The sequence below is a fragment of the Topomyia yanbarensis genome, chromosome 2 (genome assembly GCF_030247195.1).
Source record: "Topomyia yanbarensis strain Yona2022 chromosome 2, ASM3024719v1, whole genome shotgun sequence".
Classification (NCBI taxonomy): Eukaryota; Metazoa; Arthropoda; class Insecta; order Diptera; family Culicidae; genus Topomyia; species Topomyia yanbarensis.
In genome coordinates this window covers 395,771,572-395,796,216 of record NC_080671.1, presented here as the reverse complement: position 1 = coordinate 395,796,216, position 24,645 = coordinate 395,771,572, and the positions used below count along the sequence as shown (strand labels likewise).

Sequence of the window (24,645 nt, the reverse complement as noted above, 5' to 3'; positions counted from 1 at the left end):
CTGAAAAACCATCTGGCCGAAAAACCATTTGGCCGAAAAACCATGTGGCCGAAAAACCATCTGGACGAAAAACCATCTGGACGAAAAACCATTTGGACGAAAAACCATCTGGTCGAAAAACCATCTGATCGAAAAACCATCTGGCTGAAAAACCATCAGGCCGAAAAACCATCTGGCCGAAAAATCATCTGGCCGAAAAACCATCTGGCCGAAGAACCATCTGGCTGAAAAACCATCTGGCCGAAAAACCATCTGGCCGAAAAACCATCTGGCCGAAAAACCATCTGGCCGAAAAACCATCTGGCCGAAAAAACATCTGAAAAAAAAACTATCTGGACGAAAAACCATCTGAACGGAAAACCATCTCGCCGAAAAACGATCTGGCCGAAAAACCATCTGAAAAAACCATCTGGCCGAAAAACCATCTGGCTAAAAAACCATCTGGCCGGAAAACCATCTGGCTGGAAAACCATCTGTCCGAAAAACCATCTGTCCGAAAAACCATCTGTCCGAAAAACCATCTGTCCGAAAAACCATCTGTCCGAAAAACCATCTTGAAAAAAAACCATCTGGCCGGAAAACCAAGTGGCCGAATAACCATCTGACCGAAAAACCATCTGGCCGAAAAACCATCTGGCCAAAAAACATCTGGCCGAAAAGCCATCTGTCCGAAAAACCATCTGGCCGAAAAACAATCTGGCCGAAAAACCATTTGGCCGAAAACCCATTAGGCAGAAAAACCATCCGGCCAAAAAACCATCTGGTCAAAAAACCATCTGGCCGAAAAACCATCTATCCGAAAAACCAACTGGCTGGAAAACCATCTGACCGAAAAACCATCTGACCGAAAAAACCATCTGGCTGAAAAACCATCTGGCCGGAAAATCATCTGGCAGAAAAACCATCTGGCCGAAAAACCATCTGGCCGAAAAACCATCTGGCCGAAAAACCATCTGGCCGAAAAACCATTTGGCCGCAAACCCATTAGGCAGAAAAACCATCCGGCCAAAAAACCATCTGGCCGAAAAACCATCTGGCCGAAAAACCATCTGGAAAAAAACCATGTGGACGAAAAACCATCTGACCGAAAAACCATCTGGTTGAAAAACCATCAGGCCGAAAAACTATCTGGTCGAAAAATCATCTGGCTGGAAAACCATCTGTCCGAAAAACCATCTGGCCGAAAAACCATCTGAAAAAACCATCTGGACGAAAAACCATCTGGACGAAAAACCATCTGGCCGAAAAATCATCTGGCCGAAAAACCATCTGGCTAAAAAACCATCTGGTCGGAAAACCATCTGGCTGGAAAACCATCTGTCCGAAAAACCAACTGTCCGAAAAGCCATCTGTCCGAAAAACCATCTGTCCGAAAAACCATCTTGAAAAAAAACATCTGGCCGGAAAACCAAGTGGCCGAAAAACCATCTGACCGAAAAACCATCTGGCCGAAAAACCATCTGGCCAAAAAACATCTGGCCGAAAAGCCATCTGTCCGAAAAACCATCTGGCCGAAAAACAATCTGGCCGAATAACCATTTGGCCGAAAACCCATTAGGCAGAAAAACCATCCGGCCAAAAAACCATCTGGCCAAAAAACCATCTGGCCGAAAAACCATCTATCCGAAAAACCAACTGGCCGGAAAACCATCTGACCGAAAAACCATCTGGCCGAAAAACCATATGGCTGAAAAATCCATCTGGCCGAAAAACCATCTGGCCAGAAAAACCATCTGGCCGGAAAACCAACTGGCCGGAAAACCATCTGGCCGAAGAACCATTTGACCGAAAAATCATTTGGCCAAAAAACCATTCGGCCGAAAAACCATTTGGCCGAATAACCATCTGGCTGAAAACCCATCTGGCCGAAAAACCATTTGGCCGAAAAACCGTTTGACCGAAAAACCATTTGGCCGAAAAACAATTTGGCCGAAAAACCATCAGGCCGAAAAACCATCAGGCCGAAAAACCATCTGGCCGAAAAACCATCTGGCCGAAAAACCATCTGGCCGAAAAACCATCAGGCCGAAAAAGCATCTGCCCGAAAAACCATCTGGCTGAAAAACCATCTGGCCGAAAAACCATCTGGCCGAAATCCATCTGGCTGAAAAACTATCTGGCCGAAAACCATGCGACCGAAACACCATTTGGCCGAAAAACCTTCTGACCGAAAAACCATTTGGCCAAAAAATTATTTAGTCAAAAAACCATTTGACCGAAAAATCATTTGACCGAATGCCATTTGAGCGAATGCCATTTGACCGAATGTCATTTAACCGAATGCCATTTGACCGAATGCTATTTGACCGAATGCCAATTAACCGAATGCCATTTGGCTGAATGCCATTTGACCGAAGGCCAAAAATTATATTAGGCTGTGAACCATTTGGCGAATTTTTCTAAACTTTATTTAAAATTTGACAGTTTTCTTTCGAATGGTGAAATTTAATAGAGATAACGAACCATTTCAAAAGTTGACATTTAAATAGTTATTTAGAATTGACCGCTACATGATGACCATAAGTTGGTAGAAGTGTGAACATTTGTCGATATTTAAAAATTAGTGTTTTTCTTATTACATTAAGTATGACAGTTATAGCTTCGAAACGTAAACATCCACATCATGACAAAACCCAAACAAACCTTGACACAACACTTTATCCTTTTCATCTTTGTCATAGTATAGACTAGGTACAGAAAAGTTTCCACCTTTTTATTCTGCACCATGAGCAGTGTTCAGGAGTTTTTCAGCTCTAGATTCATAATTTGGACAGTTCTACAATATAAAACTGAAAATTTCAAAACTAGAACATGTTCTCAGTTTTAGCGGGTATTCGATTCAGTGTAAAATTCATATCTCGCCATGACTTCAGCGTTACTGCATTCAAATTTCTGGACTCTATCGGGTCCAAGTGTCTGAGCTGAGTACTCTCCATGTATTTTGGAGTAACAAATATAACGACGTCGCTTACTTACTTGATACTTGATTGGCAACAATTCGCTTCGTTGAATCTACGCCGAGTGAATAATTCTCCTCCACTGGACCCAGTCCTGGGCCAATCTCTTCCAGTCACCCTGGACATTAAGTGCTTTTAGGTCCTTTTCCACTGCAAACAGCCATCGTGTTCCCGGTTCTCTACTGAATATTATCTCCGCCTGTCGTTCTTCCGGCATTCGTGCCACATGACCAGCCTACCGCAGCCTGCCATTTTTTATTAGCTTGACAATATCCACTCCTTTATATACATGGTATAACTCGTGATTCATGCGACGCCGCCATATGCAACTTCCTTTAACGTCCACGTTTCATGCCGTACAAGGCAACCCGAACTATCAATGTCGCGAATTTTGTCTTCGTCTGCAAACTACGGGACTTCAGCTGGCTACGAAATCCGTGAAAAGCCCTATTTGCAGCTGCAAGATGCCTTTTTCTCATGCGGGTAACATCATTATCGCACGTCACTAGAGTTCCAAGGTACACAAATTCTTCCAATACTTCAATTTTATCACCACCTAACACCACTACACCACCAACATTACTATTGGACCCACGTATTCTTCCAGCTATCATGTAGTTCATCTTGCTGGTGTTGATTGTGGGACCAATTCTTGCTGTCTCCCTTTTAAAAGGCACGAATGCCTCTTCCACGGCTCGGCGGTCGATTCCAATGATATCAACATCGTCCGCAAATTCTAGGAGCATATGCGACCGAGTGACGATGGTACCGTTCCTTTGCAAGCCTGCTCTCCTGATGGCACCTTCAAGAGCAATGTTGAACAGCAAGTTTGACATCGCATACCCCTGCTTCAACCCGTCTAAGGTTACGAAGGACGTCGAAATCTCAACCGCAACCCGAACACTTGATTTCGATCCATCCAGCGTTGTACGAATCAGCCTAATCAGTTTCGTCGGAAAATCATGTTCTACCATTATCTGCCATAACTCGTTTCTTTTCACGGAATCGTACGCCGCTTTGAAATCAATTAACAGATGGTGCGTCTGCAAGTTGTATTCCCGGAATTTATCTAGGATCTGTCGCAGGGTAAACATTTGATCCGTTGTTGAGCGGCTTTCACGAAAACCACCTTGGAATTCGCCGACGAAAGACTCCTCCAACGGCTTCAATCTGTTGAACAGAATACGTGACATAATTTTGTACGCCAAATTGAGGAGCGATATTCCTCGATAATTGGCGCACTTCAGTCTGTGTCCCATAAGAGTCAAATGAGGCCGTCTAGCCAGTCAGCAGGTAGTTCTTCTTCCTCCCATACCTTCAAAAGAGTACGGCGAAGTATTTCGTGCAGCTGCTCACTGCCGTGTTTGAAAAGTTCGGCCGGGAGCTCGTCCTTTCCAGTAGCCTTACAGTTTTTCAGCTCTTTGATTGCCTTTTTATCCTCTTCTAGCGTTGGAGGCTCCACAGCTTGTCCATCGTCACTTATCCTTATTCTGTTATTTGACGCTCTAACATTCTCTCCATTCAATAATGTCTCGAAGGACTCTCTCCACCTGGCTGCTACCATAGTTTTATCTGGACGACGTTGCTTAACAGTTTTAAATTTTATAACAAAACTGTTTGAAATTATAAAACGAAATGTTCTGCTGGAGATGTGAATGTTTCAGTTCCAGGTCTACTTTGAAACTCCAATATAAAATAAAACGCTCCTGAACATGCCCTAACTATCGAGTTGATAAATTTAACTAACTGTCTGTCAATTTTAACCATTCTCCAGTGCAGGGTTGTTTTGCAAATAACTTTCGAAGTGTCAGATTTTAACAAAAATTCTCTCTCCCTCTCTCTTTCTGTCTCTACCTATCTCTATCTCTCTCTCCCTCTCTCTCTCTCTCTCTCTCTCTCTCTCTCTCTCTCTCTTTCTCTCTCTTAAAACAGATCTAATCGAGCTTTAGGCGGGATAAGGAAAATTGTATATGTTTTGTAGGCAATAACAAAAAAAATTTATAGAATGAGCAGCTCATGTTAAAAAGAAGGAAACTACAACTACTATAGAGTAGAGTGGGGTCAAGTAGTTCAGTTCTCTTTGGCGAGCTCGTGCGATGGTACTTTTGCACTGATTTTGACAAACAAGCACTCGCTGGAAAGGCTATACATCTGGAAACGTTTTGGGCAAAAATAGTTTTATCCCTGGTTAAATATTTATCAAGCTAAATCTCGCAAGTCGAAGGTACTTTTTTCGATGTTTTAAAAATTGGGGTCACTATAGTGGAGGTTAAATTAAACAATGTACATGCCTAGAAAATCACCGGTTCAACTTTTATTTGAAGAGTAATAATACTGTAGATTATTTAAAAATTAAATCGACGTCATTCAGGTATGAAAATGAGAAGTGGCAAATGATGTGGAAAATCAGGGAACAGCGAAAGAAAATGTTGAAAAAACATGTTGTTTCGACAGCTGCTTCTGGATTTGTACTAGCGATTGACTTCTTCGGTGTTCTCGTCGTCGCCAGAGTGTGGAATTGAAGTTGTTCAATCCAGCTCATGTGGTTGATTAACTGTGAGCCGATCAGTAGCGACCTAAAGTCTACGGCTGACCTATCGTGCCCTCAAGCGTGTGTTTCATGTTGATGTCCGTACTTTTATCAAAAACAAAAAGATCGAAAAACTAGCACAAACTCGTGTTCAGCATTAGTTTTTAAGTAAGAAAAAATCCTTTCACATTTTTACATTTATTCAACATTTTTTATTCCTTTTCCGTCAATTTTATTGTGGCTTAATTTTATTATATCTCTAATGAAATACAATGTTACCAATTATATCATTCCTGATTAACATAATGAACCAACATTAGTAGATTCTTTTAAGAAAAGTTTTAAAACATGTTTTCGGTATTAATAATAAAAATAAGATAACGAGACTAACAATGGTATGATACAGTGAACTAGTTGATTGTTTTTTTTTGTAAAAATATCTGATGAAAACGCATTCTGTTCGGGTAACAATGTAAATGCTAAACAACCGAATTATAATTATAGCTTCAAACCTGGCTGATTTCTACAGAAACTCCCGGACGGTAACTTCTGAACCACGAACATTCCGAACACCGAAAGGAAATACCACTACAAAAGTGCCAATTAATTCTGTCCTTCCAAATGAAAGAATAAACTCTCTCTAGAGCTGCTCGGTTTCAGTTTGTTTGTACACCCACGCTCATCGGGCATTCGAAGTGGAATTCAGTGTCAACTTGACCAACCGGACTTCAACAGTTGTCCGTTCATAGTCAAACACTAGAGTTGTACAGAACACTATCAACCTCCTTATCCATCGCGCTGTAACTTTTCTGCTGCAACAAAAGGGCACCGGATCAAGCCGCCCTGCCGCCCCATTGCCCGCTAATTGCCCGCTGCTTGACAGAAAGAAAGGAAAGTTTTAATTAAATTTCTACTTCCCTAGTCCCCGACAGCATTTCCGCTGATTAATGAACACATTTCCGACACCTTTCCATCCGTCCATCTCGTCGAGGGAGATTTACTTCCTCACAAAACTATGATTTGAAGTATGGGTGGACGAATTCCAAAAATAGCCGAGCCTTCTAATGAGGTTTGAAACTGCATCGACCACTTCGACATTGCACATTGCAATACATTGCATATTGGACGCTGAAAGTTATGAGCAATATAATCCGTTCCTTGTTGAATCCATTCGACAGAGCTGCAGGTGCAAATCTGTTAAATATGGCGTACAGTCGCGAGGGGTGCTCTTTCGGAGTGATGCTTCTGTTTTTAATGTATGCATGCATTATTTCATTGCTGCGGTAATTCCCGCACGAAATTTAAACATTTTGAGAGTTCATGACTCATGACAGTTTATTATAAATATTTTTTTGATAAGGGGTTCTTCAACCTGGATCTAATTGAAATAAGCAACAGTGCAACTTCATTACAAAGTATCTTAACAAATTCTGCTTCCAAGCCACCCCCTTGCTCCGGCAGACCGGTACATTTTCATTTTCGAAACGCGAAATCCGGTCCGGTCCTTCACAACAAACTCAACTCCCGTTTCACGGGCTGCGGCGCTGACACGACAAATCAGAAGCATTAAATTACATTTACGGGAACGAGCGGAAACTCAGAAACTCTGATGCCCCCACAGGATTTGACTTTCGCTTCGTATTTACTTTTCCCATCAACGAACGACGACGGCACCACCGATGGGTACCACGAGATGCTGCCCCAACATGAACCCGACCCACACATATAGCAGGGAATGTGAGCAGGGAAGGTCATGTTTGGCTGGATGCTGGCACGATATGTGCATCAGGTGCGGTACATCCGTAATACAGCATCAATTTCCTCCGCTTGGCGAATGGGAGGAGTGCATTGTTTCGTGGGTTGGACCTTGACAAGCTTCGGGAGAGGAATTTAGCTGGTCGGTAAACCGCTTATGGACGAGCAGGAAAAAATCTTTGTTCTTACAAGGATTGGTGAACAATTTTTTTTTTGGCTCACAGGATCTGTCCGGCAAAAAAAAGCATAACCATTTTCAATTCTGTCACATACTGCCCGCCGCTCTACTCTTTCTAGAGTACCATCGACAGCAAAAATAAGCACGGAAAACTATGGTTATAACTCCCGGTGGACCATTATTGCTTCCGAACGGGGATTGTCGAGTTGAGCAGACACTGACTGCGCGATGCAATATGGAGCGCGGTGGAAAGCGTTTCGACATGCAATGGTTTATGAAAGGGGTTTTTTTTTCCTCTTTTCCCTCGCCGAAGAAGCAGCCTCGACGGCTGCCAGTTGCGTAACCATTTTCTAAGCTGTCTAATGAGAAGTTGAGAGTGCTTTTCCCGGAGGCATCGCAATTTCGTTATGTATGGGAAAATGCATTTTTGAATACTGCGGTGTGGGAGAGAACGTTTTTCTGTGGTTTGGAGGTTAGGTTGGTTTGAATAATTTAGCTCAAAGCGGAGTACTTAACCTTTCGAAAACGATTTGTAAAATTGTTAGCCTTTCCGGAAGAGTAGAGTAGACTGGTTCAAGCTGCTGCTGTTATCTAATTTGGCGCATTTCTATTTTCACAGCTTATCATGGCTGGCCAAAACTTTACAGATCTGTGAAGTGTCCAAACAAAAAGAAGGCACGATGGAACATTTTGCTTTGTTTGTAGCAAAACCCTGGGTTTTTGTTTGCAGGTTCAAATACCTTGCCAGATCAGTAGTATTTTAGCACAGCGTTTACAACTCGTTAGTTAATGAATTTAAATTTTTTTCCGTAAACGAAGTGCTCGGTTATTTATATTTTATTTATATTTTATTCAAATTTTTAAAGTTTAAAATAAAATAAATCACAATGATTTGAAAACAAGACCCGATGGTGATGTACTGAATTTTCAGCATTTTCAGTTTAAACGAAAAGGTTAAAATAGATTGGTAGCTTCACACTACCCAACGTTTCGACTACTGATCAACCTTTTCCAAGCCAAATACGATATCGTTCTACATTTATGCTTCACTCCAAAAATTAACTTTTTTACCGAGACCTGCAGGGTCCAATCTAATACACCATTCAACTTAGTTCGTTGAGATCATCAAATGTCTGTATGTGTGTGTATGTACTATAGGATGCCATTTACTTATATCATAGCTGGCTGGGCCGATTTAAACAATGTTATACTCAAATGAGAGTTATAGCGCCATATGCTGCTATTGAATTTCATTTGGATTGAAGTTCTGGTTCCGGAGTTATGGGTTGAAGAATGAGGTGACACAGAAAATTCTCATATGAACTGATATCATGAAGATTTTAAAAAGATTCAATGTGTATTAAAATTAGTGGAACATGATTTGGATTTTCGGGTCGAGATCAGTAATGATCAATCAAAGTAGTTTTGATCACATAGACCACCCATGACAGTTTAGAATACCCCCGGGGAACTTTCCAACCTATTTCTCAGCGAACCGATTTTTACAAACTTGATTTCAAATAAAAGGTGTAATACTCCCATTGACTGCTATTGAATTTCATTCAGGTCTGATACTTGGTTCCGAAATAACAGGTTGATTACCGCGTTCTCAGAAGAATTCTATTTATTTATTTATTTATCGCACACATCAGCAGGCCGCACTCGCCCCCAATGATGGAAATTTAAACTAATTGCATCTAAAAAACTGCAGGAATCGATTTCTTAATGATATTCGAGACAAATGAAAGTCGAACAGGTGAGACACACGATTGAAAAGGCGTTGTAGTCCCGTGATAGCGGCATTAGCTGTGTGAATAGTTCGTCGAAACGGCACTCTCAGAAGAACGTTTCCGCGTAACGTTCTGGACCTTGCTTGAATGTTGACTCGCTCTAGTAAATCTGGAGAATCGATGCGTCCTGACAGAAGATCAGAGATGAATAAGGCTCTTGCAGTTTCTCTACGACGCTGAAGGGTATCGAGCTGGATGAGTTGACACCGACTCTCGTAGCTTGGTAGACGAACAGGATCGCGCCAAGGCAGGCGCCAAAGAGCATACCGTATAAATTTTCGTTGAACGCCTTCATTTCGATCGCTGCTGTTCATGTAATTCGGGTTCCAGACTGCCGAACAATACTCCAGCGTGGAACGCACTAAAGAGCAGTAGAGGCTTTTGAGACAATAAATGTCTGTGAAGGATTTAGCCGTACGAAAAATGAAGCCCAGGCTTCGCGATGCTTTACCAACAACATACGAAATGTGATTCTTAAATGTAAATTTCGAATCTAACAGCACTCCAAGATCCTTAACGCAGCTCAACCGGGATACAAGAGCTCCAGACAAGTTATATTCAAACTCAATGGGATCTTTTTTTCTGGAGAACGATATCACAGAACATTTCGCCGGATTCAGAATCATTCGGTTGTTTTCACACCATCTGCTGAAAGTGTCGAATTGTTGCTGCAAATATTGTGCGTCCGTTCGGCTCCTAATTCTGTTGAAAATTTTTAGATTATGTGCATACGACAACCGTGGCCCTTTCAGCTGATAGTTTACATCGTTGAAATAGAGAGTGAATATAAATGGTCCGAGATGACTTCCTTGCGGAATACCAGACGTTGCGGAGAACAGTTTGGAGTATGCATCACCTATGTTCACACTGAGTTGACGGCCAACGAGATAAAATTGGAACCATCGCAGGAGTGATCCACTGAAGCCAAGTTTTACCAATTTAGCGATTACGATATAGTGATTGATTTTGTCGAAAGCTGCAGAAAAGTCAGTATATATAACATCAGTTTGTTGAATCGCATCGAACCCTTCGGACACAAAAGAGGTTAGAGATAGTAGATTCGTCGACGTCGATCGATTCGGCATGAATCCGTGCGGGTCTTTAGAAATATATTCCTTACAGTGAAAAAACACCGACTCCACCACGACTAACTCAAAGAGCTTGGAAATGGCACAGAGCGCAGAAATTCCTCGATAATTGTCAATGTTCCTCTTATCACCTTTTTTGTGGACAGGAAAGATGAAAGCTGCTTTTCACAATTGAGGAAAAATCGCGGTTGTCAGTGACATTTTGAATAATTGACACAGTGGTTTCACCAAACCAAATATACACTTTTTCAAAAACACAGCAGGGACACCATCTGGTCCGGGAGATGACGATGCTTTAAGCTTGGATGCTGCTGATACAATATCCGAGTGCTCTACACGAATCTCACTCACTGACCGTTCGAGTTGGGCTACGCCGCTAGCTGCAACCAATTATTAATTAACCATATATTCCGGTACAATACCTCAGATGCTAAAAATCTATTGAAATGAACATCAAACTACTTCGATTTGCAGGTTTAGATCACTGACCTGTACATCCAAGATGCTCTGAATATATTGTCAGTCTTAAATCTGTGCGGTACGGTGGTGTAATTATAATATAATACTGTTTTGGTGGTATCCAACAAGGAAAACCGATCTAAATGGTGAGCAATTATGTGGAAAAATTCCCCTTTCGAGGCAAGATTCGAACCTGCAACCCTTGGGACTCCAGCCCAATGCACTCTGGGTTATGATGACTTCCCAGGATGACCATTGCATAGGTGACAGCGATCGTACCACTGAGAAAGAGAGAAAGAGAGAGAGAAAGAGAGAGAGAGAGAGAGAGAGAGAGAGAGAGAGAGAGAGGTCACACACAACTGCAGCTGCCACCTAACACAAGACGAATTTCGCGCCAACTCGAACAAATGTTGACAGCACCCTCTCAGATTTTAATGAAACTTTCTGTCCACGAGAACTTTGTCACAAAAATGGTCAAATTATTTAATTAAAACAATGAAAAAATTCTTTATCGACTCCTACACTGAAAAAAATCAATTCTAAAATTTTTAAATTGGTTTACAAAAAAAACTATCTTAGATTTGGATAAAATTTTGCTCCAAGATAGGTAATTATGTTCCCTATCTACCGTCGAAAATTCAAAATGGGCACTTTTAAGAAAAAAAGTTATTTGAAAAAACTTTTCCTTGTCCAAACTAAATTTTTTTCAGTATTTTTTTTATTAAAAACTAAACCAATGAAAGTCATAATCACCTCAGAATCCAATTTCCCAACTGCTAATTGCCTGATACATGCAAAAAGTATTAGTAACGAATTTGTTATATATTCATAACAAACTTGAATGAACACTGGAAGATTTGAAAACTGGAAGACTGTAACACATTTTGTCGTACCCCCTCCCCCTCCAAAAAATGTTGCGTACCATATCTAAATGGAATGAAAATCTGTGCGTACAAAAAGTTTAATCTAACTTAAAAGACACTACGAAATTGAACCTCAACCATCACACTAACATAACCGCACATGGGTTTTAACTCACTATGCAATGGATAAAATATATTTTGTGAATACTTCAAACATTTGAACATCGTTTGTCAATATTTTTAAATTACTGTTTTTTTTCGGACAAATATGATTTAGAAAGGATTACACCTACAGTGCGCAACCATGTATAAGATTCGCGTATCCCCGCTATTTGAGCGATGACTTGGAGGCCCAGCAAAAGTAGTCGATAAAATCCGATACTATTGGACTGAATGTGATGAGCATAAATAGTACACACATTTTCAATACCATACAAACCAAACAGGCGTGCTTTATTTTTACACACAGCAGACGAAAGGAAAATCAAGTCGCTCTAATACGTGTGCAAGTTTCAAAGTATTCCCCAAAGCTGAAAACACTCGGCTGAGATGCATTCTACTTTTGAAAACAGTCGGTTCCAGTTTTTGGTTCTCCACTAGGATATTTCGAAAAAAATGTGATCAAGATTTTTTTTTTCATTTCGTTTATTTGATAAGCACAAATGCGTTAGCTTGGCGGTGCCAAATTCTTTTGTTTTTACATTTTGGATATCTTAAAACTAGGAGGTTACAATGTTGAAATATTTTTTTTTCCTGAAGGAGAAAAAAATACAGCTATCTTAAGACTAGAAATAGGATTCTATATACAAGAGAGGGGTAAAAGATGTGATCAAGAGATGTTGTATGTATCATGAAAATACACTCAGGTTTTTTACGCGGGGGATACAGACCGTGTAAATGAAGACCGCGTAAATTTAAAAATCCGCGTAATTGAAAACCGCGTAATTTTAAAAATCCACGTAAAGAAAAAAAAAAACCACGTAAAAAACCTGTTTTAATCCACCTAGTGGTGAAATTTTGCCTTTCTCATTTGTCCAAACTACGATTGCATGGCTGGTTATGTTCAATACAACGGTGGAAATGAATACGATTCGCACATACATACAATGGATCAACAACCACGATCTTGAGATGCTATGTGAAACATCGCTTGAAACCAGCGGCGGATCAAGGAAGAGGATCTGGCGGGTCTGGACCCAGCCGAAAATTTTCAACTTGTTAAGAAATTTTAAACTAGTTTCAATTTGAAGTAGCAAACCCCTCATTGCATACTCCTACCTATGCCTAAATAAGTCAAACAAAATCGGCCGGGATTAGGTTGACGATTTTTAGAGTGATTGCATAACTTTTCTATATGAGAAAGGCAATAAGGTGTCAAGTCCAAAAAAGTCAATTTTAGTTTTTTCGAGATCAAATCTCAACGTTTCATGCATTTTAAAGTCATTTGGCATCAAAAATGCAAATTCGATTTTGAAATCTTCCCTTACTCCCCTCCTTGAGAATTTTTCATTTCAGTTTACATGGGAATTTGCTGTGTGGACGCACTCTTCAACCCGTAACTCTGGAACCGGAAGTCCAATCAATAAAAAAAATTCAATAGCAGCAGTTGGGAAGGTTGTACCTTTCATTTGAGACTAAGTTTGTGCAAATCGGTCCAGCCATCTCATTAGGTTGACGATTTTTAGAGTGATTGCATAACCTTTCTATATGAGAAAGGCAAAACTGCCGCGCAAAAAAACTGCGTAAAAAAACCTGAGCGTGTATTCGTAAGTATTCCCCTTGCCGCAAGTCGGTTTGGTTATATCTCTCTGGCTTCACCTCCGAGGTTACCATCGAACATGTCGCGGACTTGGCAAAGCACAATTTTAACATTAACGAAACTGTGAACGTGACAAAGTTAGTTCTCAAAGGTAAACCTTTTGACGAGTTAACCTTCGTGTCGTTCAAAGTTGTCATTCTGTCGAGTCCTGGCAAAGGGGTATAACTTTTTGCCAGCTCAATGTTATCCAATCCAATATGCGCACACCATTTCGCTTTCAAATCTCAGAGTCCATCCATAATAAACCAAATCAATAATCCCGTTCACAGCACCATCTCGATCTAGATTCCAAATCTGCCACACTCACAAGATAGTTTACCCACCAACGATTAGTTGAATAAATCATATTTTTCCTGCATACAGCAACGTTTTTCCTAAAAAATCGATAATCCATTTAAAAATTGCATTAAAAAATCTTTTCATTAATCAAAATTTTATGCATAAAAAACGAATAGTTAGAGTACGACAAAAATTATGTACGAACTATATCTTTTTTCGAAAGTTGTCCTACTGGAGCTGTAGAACTAGGGTCTTGGAGGGGCTCCACATCAGAATGACTCGCTACAATTGCAGATGAAATGGGAACACTGCTTAAGGCCAATGGCTGCGGGCCGTTATTCTGAATGTAATATTCATTGTTTTGTTCAGATATGTTCGGGCGTAGTGACTTCACGATCGCGTGTATCATCGCGATGGATTTGAGCGTTTGTACGTTAACGTGCTCGTTCGCGTGGGCGCATGTATGTCGCGTATCCCTAATAAAAAAAATATACACGAGCTTTAACCCACACACTGCAACGATTCCACATATGGTTTGGATTATACCCTGAACAGGTCGTTAGGCTCTTAAATCATACGATGTTTATTAGGGATGTTAACGTGAATGTAACATCGGGTGTATAAATTCTTTTTCTAACCGTGCGTCCATTTACATATTCGCGTGGGTTCTTAGATGATCGTTCGATGACCCTGAATCTGATACTAAATTTTCGGTGTACGGTTCAGATGCTAGAAGCGAGTAATTTCTTCCATATCACAAGAGTTCCCGGTCGTGTCACCATGGAACTTATTTTATAGTGGATACGAGCGTCTTTTTTATTGGTCCAACTAAGGGCATGGACCTAGGCTGCTATGACCGAGAGTAGGAACTTCTGGATGTAACCGATTTATGATTGCGCCAACACAGCCGTTTTCAAGTTCACTCTTGAGACCACGTTTGTACATTTAAAAGTGCTAAAACATACATTTTAACACCGGTGGGTTTTCATGTTACGCGCACTTTGGTGTGCATGGATGATCGCGAATGTCTTAAGCGTTTGTATGTATGTGTTGAATACTAGCAGAGAGTGTATCACCAAAGTTCCCGGTCATGTCAGCAGTTGTTTAGTGGATATGAACGTCATGTTTTCGATTGGTCCAATTGAAGGCATGGACTTACTCTATTAGGGCAGGAACTTTCGGACGTGACTGATTTATGATCGCGCAAACACATGTGTTTGTAGGCTCGCGGTGGAGCCCGCGTTTATCAGTTTACAAGTGCTAAAACGTTCGCTCAATCACCAAGGTGTTTTTTATTTTTGTGAGATCCCGGGCGAAGTTGTGCATGGAGGAGGCTCAGGCGTTTGCATGTTAACGTGTTTGTCGCGTGTCCTAGCGTGTATGTATCTTTGCGTAGATTAATTCGATTTTATAACCGTATCGCCATTCGCTTATTTGTGTGTGTTCTTAAATCGGAATCTGATACTTAATGTTCAGTGTACTAGAACAGTGTTCCCCCATATCACTAGGATTCCCGGTCATGTCGCCATGGAACGTGTTGTCTAGTGAATATGAGCGCCATTTTCTGTTGATTAGTCCAATCAAACGCATGAGTCTAGGCTGCTAGAACCGAGGATAAAGGCTTCCGGATAAGACCAATTCATAATCGCACGAGCGATGGGTTAATGCTTGAGACCACGTTTGTAAATTTAAAAGTTGTTCACATTTGTGACCAGGTTTGTGTTATCGCGAAGGCCACAAGCGTTCGTATCCTCATTTGTCCAATCCGATCTTCCCAAATGAATCAAATCGAGTGCTCGAATTAAACACCTGAAAAAAGTGACCAACGAATCTTAATAAGGATTACCCACTATTCTGACATATAGACCAGTTCTGCATCCATTCCCTGACCCAGCTGTCACAAATACTCAAACTGACATACGACTAACACATAACAATTGTGCGCTAGTACTAAAAACTACAATTATTACTACATTAACACTAAAAGGCTTCAACTTTTATATTTCCTTAACTAACCTGTGCACGATAACGAAGCCGACCGATAAATCGACACACAATGATCCTCGCTGCGAGCCGCATTCACCAACACCGTCACCCCACCACCGTCGCCACAGCAAAAATTAATTCACGTTGACCCACCAGTCGGCCACGCCAGCGTGCACAGGCGAATAGTTGATCACTAGTTTGGGCTGGTGCAAAGTATGAAAAATCAAAAAAACATAAAAAAGTCCCTCTCGGTCTCCTTGATGCACCACTATCGAGGCGTAATTCTATAACCAGAATCTATCAGAAGTTCTTTAAAATTGATTCATAACTATGCTTGATAGTGTTTGCAATACTGTCAAACTCATCAACCTAGGAGAGGTAAAATGCTGCATATCTGCCAGTTTGTGGTTAATTTATATGAAAACTTTTTCATAATTAGAACTAAAAATCCCATTTTACAGGTTCACGATATATCTCTACGCTGTCAAAAAAAATCGCGCAGTATGCCTAGTATGATTCCTGTTCGAGCACGAACTTTTGCCGGTCACCGAAGGACTTTCTTCGCTAGTTTTCAAAACTAGCAACGCACAAGCGCGCACGGAAACGAATGCTTAACCACGGCCAATTATTGTTCTTCGCCGTCTTCAATTTGGCTGGTGCAATAATACGATCGCGACTACCGTTTGAACGAACGGGAAAAATACTGTCTGTACCGCGCACTGCAAACTAAAGTCCTCCCTTCGCTTGGGGACTTTCACTGTGGCTCACAGTACCAAAATACGAACAAAAAACACTAAGTCCACCACTTGTAAATTTTATTGCTGAGCTGAGCAAAGTAAACTACCGACGACTTTCTTCTACTGCGAAGGAACAAAACACAGGATCGACCTTTCAACTCGAGATTTAATTTCAACTGTAGTTCGTTTTAGGTTGTCTTAAGTTTAGTATAAGCTATGTACAAATTAAAGTATGTGCCGAACATTCCGGCCACCTTGAAACTTTACGGTGTGTCAAAACAAATAATTCAAACGGGCTTTGTTCTGCGGGCGATTGTGTTCCAATTGTTGGATATCGGCGAACTCGGTTGATGACAGCAAATGGTACTCGGGAATGTCAACACATATTGCTGATGTTTTGTGCTGGAAAGGCCAGGTGAGTGTCCAGTACAAGTCCAGTGACTGACAGCAATTGCCCTTGGAGTTCATCGCCATCGACCAAGAAGAAAAAAAGACCAGGTAGATCGAACGATTGGGGTTGGGGGATTGGAATTGTAATTACCTGTGCAATGCGCAGGTGCGCATCGATCAAGTTCTCCCCGTCCGGGTTGCTCTACCTGGATGACATATTTCACTCGGCTCGTTGAGTTGGTGGTGTCGGTAGTAGAGCGATTCTGGCCACAGGACGCACAACCTCCTTGGCTGCAGCGGTTCGTAGAGTGACCACACGGACGATGCCATCGGATCCCGGATGACACTTGATGATTCGGCCAAGAGGCCAATTGATTGGCGGGATGTTGTCTTCCTTCACGATGATGACTCTGCCAACGCCAACGGAGACAGGCGGGTTGCAACCTTTCGTTGCACGGGACTGTAGTTGTTGCAAGTATTCCGGGTACCAGCGAGACCAGATAGTTTGGAACCGTTTCTGGGTCACCTCCCAGTGGTTCAAGCGGTTGTCAGGAGTCTCCTTCAAATCAACTTCCGGAACAGCTTGGAGATTACTCCCGAAGAGAAAATGTCCTGGCGTTAGGACATCGAGATCGGACGGATCGTCCGGCATTGGAGTCAGTGGACGAGAATTGAGGCACATCTCTATCTGCGCCAGCAGTGTGAGCATGTCCTCGTATGCAACGTTTACGTTGCCGATTGCCTTCAGCAGGTGTGTTTTCGCTGACTTCACTGCAGCCTCCCATAGACCGCCAAAGTGTTGTGCTCGAGGTGGGATGAATTTCCAGCAAATTTCGTTGTCGGAGCACCAGGCGAAGATCTGATTCCGATCAGACTCATCGACCTTCAGCATGCGGTAGATGCGGTTCAGTGCATTCGATGCACCTTTGAAAGCGGTAGCGTTGTCAGAATGCAACTCTACCACCTTTCCTCTGCGGGCGACCAGACGACGGAGTGCAGCTAGGAACGCTGGAGTAGACAGGTCGCTCACCAGCTCGATATGAACTGCCTTCGTAGAGAAGCAGACGAATATGGCCACGTACACCTTCGTTGGCCCACGGTTGCGGGCGGCTGACTTCAAATAGAACGGTCCGCAATAGTCGACTCCGCAGACGGAAAACGGTCCGGTTGGAGATACTCTCGATGCCGGAAGATCTGCTGTGCTCTGCTGGACTAGTGTGGGCTTGCTACGGAAGCAAGTGTGGCAACGGTGAAAGACGGATTTCACAAGATTTCTGCCGCCCAGAATCCAAAACTTCTGGCGGAGAGTGGCTAGCAAAACTAGCCAACAGAACAGCAAGCGGATGCTTGGCAGAGAGGACGATCGGGTGTTTCTTCGCATCGGTCAGCGCGGCATTGCGAAGCCGGCCACCGACACGTACGGTGCCTTCGGGATCGACGAACGGGTTCAACCACTTCAGCGTGGAAGATCTTGCGACAGGTTCGCCACTAGCGAGATCGGAAATCTCCTCAGCGAACAGTTCACCCTGCGCGAGATGATAGAGCGAAAGTTCGGCGTGTTGGAGTTCTTGTGCGGTAAGCGGATGGACTGGGTGCGGGTTAATGCTCGGGATGACGAGTGGCTTGTACTTCTCCTTTTCCGAACGACGTTGCCAGGCTCGTTCACGAAGCACGCGCAGATAACGCTGAATGAACGCTGTCACTCTGCGCAGCTTGGAGAAGTTGGAGTAGCGAGCGAATAAATCGGTGCAGAAACTCAGTTGTGTCGTGGTCATGGCGACTACTGGTCTTGCGTCCTTCGGCGGACACTTCAGGAGTTTCTGCTGCGGGTAACGCTGGATTTGGCCAAGAATCCGGAGACCTTGATAGCCACGGTGTCCCAGTCCACCATCGTGTACAGTTGAGGATGTCGGTAGGACTTAATCCTCGGGATATGTCGTAAGCGGGATTGTCGACTCCAGGAACATGCTTCCTGCGGTTGAGATCGGTTGAAAGCTGTATCTGCGAGACCCGGTTTGCGACGAAAGTCTTCCAACGACTCCCGCGGGTTCCCGCGAAGCCATTGGAGGACAGTAGTGGAATCTGTCCAGAAGTGGACAGTTGCAGGAACCGGAGTATGTCCAACTTCGGTTCCCAAATGAGGCCGAGCGTGGAGACGGCCTGGTCATCCTGAAGATTGTGAAACGGCTGAATTGCCACATCATCAGGTGGTATATCCCCAAGAACTCCAGGTGAATTCGATGTCCATTTCTTGAGCGTTGCCGATACCTGACGACGCAGCTTGATGGCGGATTCTACGTCCGGCGCCCCAGAAAGAAAATCGTCGACGTAGAAGTCTTCCGTAACTGGCCCCCTCGCGATTGGATACAACTGCTTGGTATCCTGTGCAATCTGCTGCAGAGTACGCGTAGCTAGGTACGGAGCGCTCGCTGTTCCGTACGTTACTGTCTGCAGTTCGTACGTAGCGATGGGTTCATCAGGGCCCGTGCGCCAAAGAATTCGTTGAAATGGTTGATCGTCAGGATGGAAGAATACTTGCCGGTACATCTTCTCGATGCCCGCAACCAGAGCGATGTGATGTGTCCGAAATCTCATCACGATAGAGAGTAGATCTTGCTGAACTACGGGTCCGACTAACAGCGTGTCGTTCAGCGAATATCCTGACGCCGGCAGGACGCGTCGAAAACGACCCTAACCTTCGTCGTGGTGCTCGACTCCTTGAACACGGGATGATGTGGGAGATAACATTTTCGCATCAATTTGTTCAAGCCAGACGAGATGTATATTATTCAAGATTGTGGGAACATATGTTTTTCCTCCATCTCCACCGCGCTCTGGCTACGTGTCTGGATGAAATGGTTGTTTCCGACAGGGTCGAAGATTGCATATGTAATATTCTCTGATCAACATTAAAAAAAACTATTTCTCCTTAGTGAAGAGCAATTTTGGTAAAAACTATTTTTTCTCCATTATGCAAATAAATGCTTAAAACCGTCTTTTCGCTTGAAGAGCACAAAACCCTTTAACTAAAATAGTTATGGAATTTGCGTTTCGACTTCATCTCATCAGAATCCGACATTAACTTAATGACAGGACTAAGCCGGCACCGGATTGGTGCAAGCTCCAAAAAACGGAGACACAAATTGTGTTTCTGAGCAAACCACTAATCAAGTGTGACGTCCCGCAAGAAAAGGAGCTTGTGTCAATCCGGTGCTGGCTTAGTTCTTTCACTAAGTTAGTGTCGGATTCTGATGAGACGTAGTCGAAACGCAAATTCTATAACTAAATAAAAAAGCGCCCGAATATTGTATCCAACATTTAAAATTGACAGCCCGAAGACTCTATGATTTTTTCTATACCTGGAAAAATCAAATGTAAATGTGCGTCATCAAAATTCATCTCACCCAAATCCTGAATAAATATCCCTGCCGAAACGGATGCTCCAGCACGAAGCGAACCTCCCTGTTGATTCTCTTTTATAAGCTGCTAATTCTATCGCTCAAATAATACTTAAACACCTGATCCGGTCGGTGATATCGAATTTCCTAAACATCCGAGAAATTTGCGTCAATCCATCAATTTGTAGCCGACGGCAATTCCACCGCCGTGCAACTTTCCCCGTATCGATACCTATATCTTCGAACAGTAGCGAATCTAAGCATCGCCCCTTTTCCAAGAATCACTCGAAAAGAAAAACGGAAAAAGATTCTCCCCATTTAAGTAACTGACACTCCTTTTGTATTGGATTACTTTTTCGCACGCCTTGAGCTGGTGGTGTTGGGGGTAATCGAATTGAAAGTATGACACTTTTCCAACACCCAAAAAAAAAATGAACAGATAGGCCTCCAAGGACTGGACTTCGACGAAAGTGAAGAGATTCGGAAATGGTTGGGTATCTCTATCGACTGTGCGTTAGTCGCTCCGATATCACGATGCCAGTCGGAAAGTTGCTCTTATCGGCCACGATTTGGCTGGGGTTGGGTTGGGTTGCTGCGATTTGGGGTAACCCGAATGTTAAAGTTATTTCCATCCACTCTCAATTTGGGAGATGTTGAATTTCTTACCAATTGAAAGTGATTCCTTTTATTTTTGGGATGGTGGGAGAAAGGAAAAACTAAAGGCTCTTTGGCTATCGCCGTCTTTACGGTAATAGCTTGCCCAGAAAAGTTTCATTCATCTCGATGTTGGACCTTGTACAACGATTATAGGTAGGATTACGTTGGTTCTTTGGCATTTTTTTTCGTCAGCCGGATGTAAAATTGTCCCAGCATAAAGAAATTCCCTAGTTCGCCAGTCGTGCTCTTCTGAGAAATAAATAGATAAATCCTGTTTTAAGCTTGCATTTGTTCGAGGAAACTTTCTCGGTACGTATCTGGTTTAAATTTTACAAGCACGACAGGAGCAGCTGCTGCTTCTCGGTACGTGAACGGGAAGAATCGTAGAAAACTGCACGACCTGTGCACAGCAATACCGCTTCACACCATCTGAAGAAGGTATAGTTCTTGTTTGAGGCGGCTTAAGCGCACCAGAGCAGAGTCCTCCTGGAAGATTGTCTTACGGGAATAAGTTCCGAGGGAATGCATCGTTTGACGCTCTACAATTGCACCTTGGATGTATGCATGCCCCGAGCTCTTTCCGTATGTATGCTTTGTGCAGTTCGGCAAAGCAGTGCAAAATTAAAGTCCTTGCTCCGTAAGCCCTACGCTGCTGGTAAGAAGGTTGGTGTTATGTTTCTTCTTGAATGATAAAATGCCCTTCGGCGGGGTGACAATGAGAAAGAGAATGAACAAAACAGTTTGGCTTACAGGTAAATCCTAGATGCTGTTTGTGTTTGGATACTGTCTTTGATGAAGGTGTCGTGAAGAATGCGCTGTTGAACCTAGAGAACTTGTTTTTTGCAAAGGAAACACTAGGCGAATAACAGAAGTAGGTGTTTCACCTATTCTGCGCAATAAAACAAAGTTTTGCCATTGAGCTCTGGTTCGGAGAATTCCTCCAGGCTAAAGGTGATAAAATATACAGTAAATGTCTGCTTTAAAATAAATTATCTAACGTTGTGAATAATCCAACTCTGGTGATTAATTCGGAAGGGTTTACTTTCGTACGATTTCTGGTATTTAGCTCTTACAAAGCTTTTGTTATGCAATGACAAATAAAAACTTCTTATTAAAAAAAACCAATCATTGAAACCTCCCAGGACACACCACAATCTTGACTGTGATTGAAAAAGTTTTTCATCCTTTGACCTGATCGATAATAACCTGACACAGCCAGACCGGTTTTACCGAATGCCATCGGTGGAACGTTTCTTGGCAACTTTCTCGCGGGCAAATTTCCTCACCAAACGACGAATACCAACGGAACCATTGCATTGGTTGGTTGCGCTGTCGCCAGGAGAAACCTAATATTATTCCCCCAGAGCGCTTGAAGCAGCATTGTTTCATCGTGCTTCTTTATTAGTTCATTGCAATTTACAGCATAATACCCGCTGAACTCGTTAGCACTTTTCATTGCGGCTTCCTTGTCGTCGACATTGTTTGTGCTTCCGAGAAAGAAAAAAAATAGAAAACAGCTCAATTTAAACAAAACCATGAATGAGCCAAAAAAAAAAAGAAACGAAGGGAGGAAAACCGTATGAAAAATATGCTGGCGAGTCATATTTCATTGTTTGCATCAGCGCCACGAGGAGAAAATCTGCAAAAGGATCGTATTATCTGTTTCCTCCGACCACACCATATTCGACGCAATCTGGGAGCATTCAGCCCGTTCAAAGGTATACTGGAAACCGATGGAAGCATCGCTTTTACCGAGTTTACCGCACTCAAGTCTAAGCTTACCCGCTACCAAACTGCCGCTCTGGATTTGCCAACCCAAGAACCGAACAACGGCAGTGGCAGCGGCGGCGGCGGCGGATTCGGATAAGTATGATTTACGTACTTACCCGAGCAGCGGTAATTTGACGTTATTGGAGTTCACTGGGTGGCACAAATCACATTCGCCGAAGGCTATTTTCAGGGATGGAGAGACGATAAGGTGCACTAATTTAATTTAAGCCCCGAAGGTAATTCAATTTTGGAAGCGGTTTTCTGGTTTGGTGATCGAGGTCGAAGCAATTATTTCATGTTTAATATGAGTGTCAGCTTATGTAGTTCGGGTAATTTTGAGATAACTAATTATTGGATAAAGTGTACAGGAATAAAATTGCTGCGCTGGAAACCATAACTTGAATAGAAAGAGTGTGTTTTGTTTGCTCTTTTTCACTGTTTGTTACGCATGACAAAAAACTTCATTGCGCTCAGATAACGTTGTGTAACCATGAAAACCAAATACCTCTTAGTTTCTAGAAGAGAAATTCAGTTTTATTCTATTCAATCAACTGGTGTCGCTGGTACCTTTTCTGTATCGCTTAACAATAATTAGTTGTTTGCAATCGCTGACACGAGTTTCAATACCTGAATGTTTTTAAATGCGAAGTTTAGTAACTAAAACGGTCCAGAAGGGCAAGTTCATCGGATTTTGGTCCGGGTAAATTCATTGCAAAATGCAAGTTTAGCAGAAAAAATTCCTTTTTGTTAAATCTAAACAGCTTACTTTAATATGTATTAAGGGAAGTTTTCAAAATTTGTGAAACTCTTCTTTTCGTGGTTTTTTTACTTAAAAAATATAAGCCGATTTTATTCATATGTACAACTTTTACAGTTTTCCTCACTAAAGGTATTTCCAGACAATTTTTTTTTAAATTATTTCAGTGTGGGTGGTTTGTTACAAGACACCACACTACTATTATCGCTAAAAATGAGTGGTCGACGTTAGGCACAACTACACTAAGGTTTTTTTTACACGAGGGATACGTACCGTGTAAAAAAACGCGTTAATTGCGAAAACCATGCAAAAAACCACGTTAAATTCAAAGCAAAAAACTTGAACGATTTCGGGAAGAGGGATGATTTCGAATTTGTATCAAACTTTATCAAAATATTATCAAAAATGAAAATGAAGTTATCCTTTTGAAGGCAAAAAACGTCTTTTAAACAAGTTTTTTTGCACGGTTTCTGCTTTTGTTCTAATTCCTTAGAAAATTGTTGGAAAAGAAGGATTCCACGAGAAACCGGCCGACTACAAAATATGACCATCGTCGATTCGTACGAAACTTTGAAGTTGTGTTCAGTTTATAAGTCTCCATTATTTTCTCTGACAGTTACAATATTTTGATACAAGAGCAATTTTTCAAAAGGGCGTAAGCATTTCTACATGCATTAATTTCAATTTTTTTTTTGTTCGAGAACTGTATTTTATACAGCAAAACTTTCTGAGAACGATTTTCAGAGAATGAATATTTATGTACGAAAAAAATATACACTGAAAAAAATGTTGTGTCATTTTCCACAAAAGCAATAATTTGTGTTAAAAATTTAAATTGCAAAAACCCTTTTTATCTATTTTTTTATATTTTAGAAACAAAAACATATAGAGAAAAGAAATATTTTGAATTTGGTTGTACGATGGAGAACTTATCGGTAAAAAAGTTTTTCTAACAATAACTTTATACATGTTTATAAATTTCATACTAATTGACATACAAAACTGTAATTTTATTACAGAATATAATTCTTAGTCTTATTTTAAATCAAAATGTATTTAACAAAAATCTTTCTAAATGCGATAGCTTTTGAGATATTGGAAATTTTGTTCCCACAAAAAAGTTAATTCGTGTGATTATGCCCTTTTTAAAAGTTATTCGCATTACTCTATCATACAATGTCAAGAATCTAATGTTTATCGCTTTAAAGACGTAAAAGAAACTTTTCCAGTGT

At 41.8% G+C, this 24,645-nt stretch overlaps 2 protein-coding genes across 3 annotated transcripts in view; one reads left to right on the top strand and one right to left on the bottom strand.

The window, feature by feature from the left end:
* The window catches only part of LOC131684849 (uncharacterized), a 732,442-nt gene that overhangs the window by 344,769 nt on the left and 363,028 nt on the right, over positions 1–24,645 (top strand). The window lies entirely within an intron of this gene.
* LOC131680832 (uncharacterized) lies at positions 17,052–19,426 on the bottom strand. Its single transcript, XM_058961543.1, has 3 exons — positions 18,527–19,426; positions 18,161–18,357; positions 17,052–18,057 (listed from the first exon to the last, which is right to left on the bottom strand). Exons 1-3 carry the CDS (start codon positions 19,424–19,426, stop codon positions 17,052–17,054), a joined length of 2,103 nt encoding a protein of 700 aa, XP_058817526.1.

Bases quoted from the DNA above. Each gene is read 5' to 3' on its own strand.
- LOC131680832 (XM_058961543.1), bottom strand. From the start codon at position 19,426: ATGAGATTTCGGACACATCACATCGCTCTGGTTGCGGGCATCGAGAAG. The intron at 18,358-18,526 runs GTTCATTCAGCG...CATCTCGCGCAG, and splicing joins AAGCTGCGCAGAGTGACAGC to GGTGAACTGTTCGCTGAGGA. The intron at 18,058-18,160 runs GTTGGCTAGTTT...TTGCTTCCGTAG, and splicing joins AAGCATCCGCTTGCTGTTCT to CAAGCCCACACTAGTCCAGC.